This window comes from Ascaphus truei, chromosome 19 (genome assembly GCF_040206685.1).
Source record: "Ascaphus truei isolate aAscTru1 chromosome 19, aAscTru1.hap1, whole genome shotgun sequence".
Classification (NCBI taxonomy): domain Eukaryota; kingdom Metazoa; phylum Chordata; class Amphibia; order Anura; family Ascaphidae; genus Ascaphus; species Ascaphus truei.
Window position 1 is genome coordinate 8,994,279 of NC_134501.1, and position 6,346 is coordinate 9,000,624.

A 6,346-nucleotide genomic window follows, 5' to 3' on the forward strand; every position below is an offset into this window, starting at 1 on the left:
AACCCCCTCTAGTCTAAGTAGCACACACCATATATAGGATAAGTGAAAAAAAATACTCAGTGTGGCAGGGTCCTGGAGAAAATGCTGTCTGCTGGTGGATTGGTTGACAGGTCACCTCTCCTGCTTCTGATAGGGGAGAAGTTTTGAAAGGGGGTGTGGTGAGCTGGGAGTAAAAACTCAGCTCTCAGAAAAAAAGCTTGGAAAGTTATCCAAAGGCTGAAAGGAAGTTTGCAGAGAAGGCATCAAGAGAGCCTGTGACTGCAGGGAAACCACCAGGAGATCCGGTGACTGCAGAGAAGGCATCAAGAGAGCCTGTGACTGCAGGGAAAGCACCTGGAGATCCGTTGACTGCAGAGAAGGCATCAGGAGAGCCTGTGACTGCAGGGAAACCACCAGGAGATCCGGTGACTGCAGGGACAGCATCAAGAGAGCCTGTGACTGCAGAGAAGGCATCAGGAGAGCCTGTGACTGCAGAGAAGGCATCAGGAGAGCCTGTGACTGCAGGGAAACCACCAGGAGAGCCTGTGACTGCAGAGAAAACATTAGGAGATCCTGTGACTGCAGAGAAAACATCAGGAGATCCTGTGACTGCAGAGAAGGCATCAGGAGAGCCTGTGACTGCAGGGAAAGCACCAGGAGATCCTGTGATACTGAAGACAAGTCCCTTCCTGGTCTTGATACCTCTGCCTGTGGGTTGGGAGTCTGCTGAAGCCCAAGTCATTGCTGAATAAGACATCAGATGATGCTGAGGAGCCATTGAGCTGTAGAGCTTTGACTTGAGACTCTCTCTCTCTGTCTGTCCTGTTGCAGGAGGACTCTGGACTCTCCCCCCTCTGACATTGTCCTCTGCAGATTGGCACCCGCTTTCTGAGCATCAATGATGCAGGCGCGTTACTCCGTGGGTGACCCCAATGCTTTGGGGGTTGTGCCCTACCTGAGTGAGCAGAACTACTACAGAACAGCGGGGGCTTATGGCAGTATGGCCAGCCCGATGAGTGTGTACCCAGGCCACGAGCAGTATACCTCGGGGATGGGTCGGTCTTATGGGCCCTACCACCATCACCAACCAGCAGCTCCCAAGGATCTGGTCAAGCCTCCCTACAGTTACATCGCTCTGATTACCATGGCTATCCAGAATGCCCCTGATAAGAAGATCACACTCAATGGGATATATCAGTTTATCATGGATCGCTTCCCGTTTTACCGTGAAAATAAACAGGGCTGGCAGAACAGCATCCGGCACAACCTGTCCCTGAACGAGTGCTTCATCAAAGTCCCCAGGGATGACAAGAAGCCAGGGAAAGGCAGCTACTGGACCCTGGACCCCGACTCCTACAATATGTTCGAGAATGGGAGCTTCTTGAGAAGGAGGAGGAGGTTCAAGAAGAAAGATGTGTCCAAGGAGAAAGATGACCGGCAGCACAAGGAGCAAGGCAAACTCCAGAGCTCCATCTCCAACATGGACAACCCCAAGGAGGTCTCCAATGAAAAGAAAATAGTCATCAAGAGCGAATCTCCAGACCTTCCAGTCATCACCAAGGTGGAGAACCTGAGCCCAGATAGCGGCAGTGCCATGCAGGACAGCCCAAGAAGTATGGCGTCCACCCCTTCCGTGTCCACTGAGAGCTCTATCCCAGATCACCACCCTTCCAGCAATGGTCTCTCAGGCTTTAGCGTGGAGAACATCATGACTCTAAGGACTTCTCCTCATGGCGACCTGAGCCCGGTGCCAGCTGTTCCCTGCAGGACAGGTATGGTGTCTTCACTGCCTCTTAACTACACACAAGCACAACCATCCATCTATAGCCAGGCGTGCACCCAAACCATGGACACTAGTGGGAGCTACCAGTGCAGTATGAGGGCCATGAGCTTGTATACAGGTGACAGATCAAGCCACATGTGCGTCCCAACAACACTAGAAGAAGCTATATCAGACCATCACAACGGGACAACGTCTCCCTTAAATTCCATGAGCCTTGGCTCCAACCAGGAAAGTGTTCTGACCTCCAACCATCACCAGCAAAGTGGGACAGCAGGACAAACAGCTTCCTGGTACCTCAACCACAGTGCAGATCTCAACCACCTTTCTGGACACACTTTCGGGTCCCACGCCCAGCAACAGACTTTCCCAAATGTCAGAGAAATGTTCAACTCCCACCGCCTTGGGATTGAGAGCTCAGTCCTCAGTGATCACCAGGTGAGCGGTAACACAAGCTGTCAGATCCCCTATAGATCCACGCCTTCCATATACCGCCACACCACCCCCTATTCATACGACTGCACTAAGTATTGATTAAAGCCAGGTTACCCATGAAGGGTAATTAATGCAATTTAAACACTTAAGACTGCACAAGGAATGTCTTACTAAGTAGAAACGGACATCTGAGATGCAAGGGGTTGGGGGGTTGGGGGGTGGGGAGCATTGACGTTGAAAATCAAAGGTAAATATATATGAAGCTTTTACAAGTAAATTCTACTTGGAAAAAAATAAAGGAAATACATTTACAAGTAAATGGCAGCTTTGCGCCAAGGTGTAGGATATAGAGAAGTAAGTTATGGGCCAACATTGTAATGACCATCTATGTACGTTTTATAGCTATACGTCCTGGGAATATATTGTTAAATCTCTCATTTTCTGCAAGAAGTGTGAAACAGACTGATTTTCAGAAGCCATATATTATAATATTTAAAGTTGAGTTCACTGGATTATTGTTGAATGTTGTCAACAAGTTCTAATTGCCAAATTAAAAAAATAAACAGTACTTTATTCCTGTTTGTGTATAATTATAAGCGATAGTATTTTCTTCCAATTATATATATATTTGTCTCTTTTTCTTATTACAAAATAAGAACATAATTTATTATTTGATGGTGGGAAACCCCTGTTTAGCCTTAGCAAGTTTTTAAGTGTGTTGTTTGCCTCGGCTCTAACCATTCCAGACAACCGTTTTTATTTTTTTTGTTCTGTTTGTTGTTTGTGAGTTTTTGTGTGGTCCTAAATGTTGTATTTTATATTAAATAAACCGATGTTGTGTTACTGCTTAAATGTTGTTACAACTGTGTGTGTTATTTTTGGTTTAAACACTTCCAACTGCACAGGCAATGGAAATAAGACTAAAATACCAATATAACCCATTGTACAACAGAGTCGTGCAGCAATTACATGATATCTAAATAAAATGTGGCTCGTGTCATCTTTTTCATTGGCAGAAAATAGAAAACAGATGGCACACGTTTTAAAATGACAAATAAAAAGCATATGACACGAGGAAAGTAGTTTGTTTAACGTGATAATAAAACACCTTTCTTTGGAACATTGTATACATATTAAATAGTGTATATTCCTAAACCTCTGGGTATCTGTAGGTATCTGGGATGGACTTTAAACTTGCCATGTTTACACTTTTGAAAAGTGCCACAGAAAGTTTAACAAGTTGTAAAAATGTGAAGTGCTCTCCACAAGTATTTGTTTTTGTTGCAAACCAAACTCTGGATTAAAAGCAAACTTCTTGGCAAGTGAAGTATTCTAGCTATTTTTGTTACACAGTAAAATACTGTGCAACCCTTGTGACTCACAATGTCGAGGACGTACCTGTCTGTCATTTGCCTGCAACACATTACACGTTACATCATCAATAACAAACAACAACACAAACCTGGAACTGTGTTTTTAATGAAAACCAGAGCAGAGCTGAGTTGTGTTACTATTTCATCTGGCCACATTCTGCTAACTTGAATGGCATGTTCTTCATACATTTTACAATGTTTCTAGTTTGATACTCACTATTTAAATTAACGTTATTATTCAACAGTTTTCACTCCTGTGTCCCAGTGTGAAAGTCCCTTGTAGAATAGATTACTTTATATTATTTGTACCTTTAGAGGGGTCTTATGCCAGGGGATGTTGTTTTAGGTTCTACACACAACTCCACAGATACAAGCCACAGATGCAACATTATTAAGTGTAATTGTAAATCCGATGCACATATAATAGCATCAATTTAACATATTACTTTTACAAGAAATTGAATTATCACTGTACCGGATGCATTTAAAAAGTATCAGTAGAAGTATTAGTTTAAAGTATTAGTATAAAGTATATTAATGGTAAAAAAAATATATGTTTCTCCTCTTTCCTGCGTCAGAGAAAAACACACACAGTTAGCTATATATATACACATATATATTCTGATTTTTAAATACAATATATACATATATACAAGTATTTAAAAATCAGAATTACGAAATCTAAAATACATAAGTAAAAAATAATGTTTTCAATAAAACCAATAAAATCAAATCCATTTGAAGTGACGTGTTAGAAGTTTAAAGAGTCTGTACCTAACTACTAATGGAATAGGAACATTATTTTAATGGCGAGGCTATTCCACCTGTCTGTATACAATGTAACACTGTACCGTGTAAAATGGGAGACGTGTCCTGTTTTTAAGGTTTGTCTGGGTGGAGTGCTGCTACTAATTATGTGAGGCTGCCTCTGTTCTGATTAGACATTACTTTGCAGGTGGTGAAACCTTTTATTGAATGAGATGAGTAGGCAAACAGACATGTCTCTTCTTCAAATGTAATCAGAACAAGAAGAACCTGCAGCCTATATACCTTCTAATTACCCTGTGAAAGTATCCATTTTCTTGTTACTAAGGCCTAAATATGTCATATTATGGCCATCAAAACAATACAGACTTTATTTAATACGTAGATATGGCTAAGCAGTAATAAAGATATTTAAGTGGTATTATTGATTCTAGAATGTGTACATATTTATTGCACATGACGGTTTATCGTGAAAATAAGAAGCATTTAGATTGGTTTAACGGGAAACAGACCAGTATTGCAGAGTTTACTGTTATTATAATAAATATTATTATTATCATTATCATCCTAATATATTTATAATGACCCAGCCTATTCCCCAGCGCAGTGCAATGAGCTTGTGAATAAATATTTACCCTTCACTAGTTCAGTATATACTATGGATCTTACCATGTAAAAGATATTTCAAATTACACCCATTCTGTAATCATAACATGTGCTGTATCCGACTTTATTCCCATCGTAAGAAAAGAAAATTAGACTTTGCGTTAAAATCTTTTTTAAACATGCTTGAGAAGATGAATCGAACTATAAAAAAAATAAAGGATGTTTTAATGTCTACTTTGGTTATTATTAGGAAAAGCTATAAAGAGTAAGTTCACTTCAATATGAAAATCCCATTTTTAATTATTCTGTATAAACTGTAGCCATAATTCTCTCTATGGGGCCGATGCAGTAACTTGCGAGAAGGCTGAATTTGGCTGTTTTATTGCGAGATTGGCATGTAGTATGCAGTTGATGGCGGTATGTGTGCGAGTTACCTGAAAAACGGCATATGCAATTGATATATAATTATTTATAATAATAAAATTGTCATTATATGACAGCTTTTGTATATTTTCCCACTGACTAATTATACTTCATATTATATTTTTTACTCAATTTCGTGGAATATGTGAAATACATGTATTATTTCTCAATAAATAAAAATGATCTACTGAACTTTACAATATATTACAACACTAAACTCATTTATGTATAAAAGTATCCACCCACATAGCTAAACAATTAATTAAAACTGAATATATATGTATATTTATATGTGTATATATATATATATATATATATATATATATATATATATATATATATATACTATATATATATATATTACAGACAAGTTATGCTCTGTTTAAATACATATTATTGCTTTGGTTTACAGAAGGGCATTTTCATTGCGGAAATCTCGTTTAAATTAATTTAATTCCACAGATGTGTTAATCGAATTTTTATTGTATTGAGAAAAAAAAGCAAAATATTAAATTGAATAGATTTTAAGCAGAACATGTATCTTTTTATTGCATGTCACCGAAAACTGTTTGAATATAACACAAGAAGACTAGTAATTAACGACATCTGTTTTATTGACATTTTTTAACATATTATCGCTCAGTTTTGTTCTAAAGGTGAATGATGATTTTTAAGTAAATAATTTATTATAGGGCTTTGCCGCAATATCTAGGAAATGCACGCTGATTCTCATGTGTTCTTGGTGGTTTTTATATGGACTTGTAATCTGTGTTCTGTATATTTATTATACTGGTTATATTTGGGGGAACTTCTGATTTATAGATCAGGTAAATGATGATCGCACGGTCCTGACATAACCTGAACTCCGGCTATTGCGTTTTGTTGATATATTCTGTATATGTCGGTGCTTCCATTCACCGAATAATCATTACTTATGGAGACGATATATATTATTTAGGTCCATTAAAATCACACAATGATTTGG

The 6,346-nt window shown here is 38.8% G+C and overlaps 1 protein-coding gene across 1 annotated transcript; it reads left to right on the forward strand.

Annotated features, from left to right (window-relative positions):
* Positions 1-216: 216 nt before the first annotated feature.
* FOXC2 (forkhead box C2) lies at positions 217-2,407 on the forward strand. The gene has a single exon (XM_075576472.1). The coding sequence runs from the start codon at positions 878-880 to the stop codon at positions 2,291-2,293; it is 1,416 nt and encodes a 471-aa protein (XP_075432587.1). The 5' UTR covers positions 217-877; the 3' UTR covers positions 2,294-2,407.
* Positions 2,408-6,346: the final 3,939 nt, after the last annotated feature.

Bases quoted from the DNA above. Each gene is read 5' to 3' on its own strand.
- FOXC2 (XM_075576472.1), top strand. From the start codon at position 878: ATGATGCAGGCGCGTTACTCCGTGGGTGACCCCAATGCTTTGGGGGTT.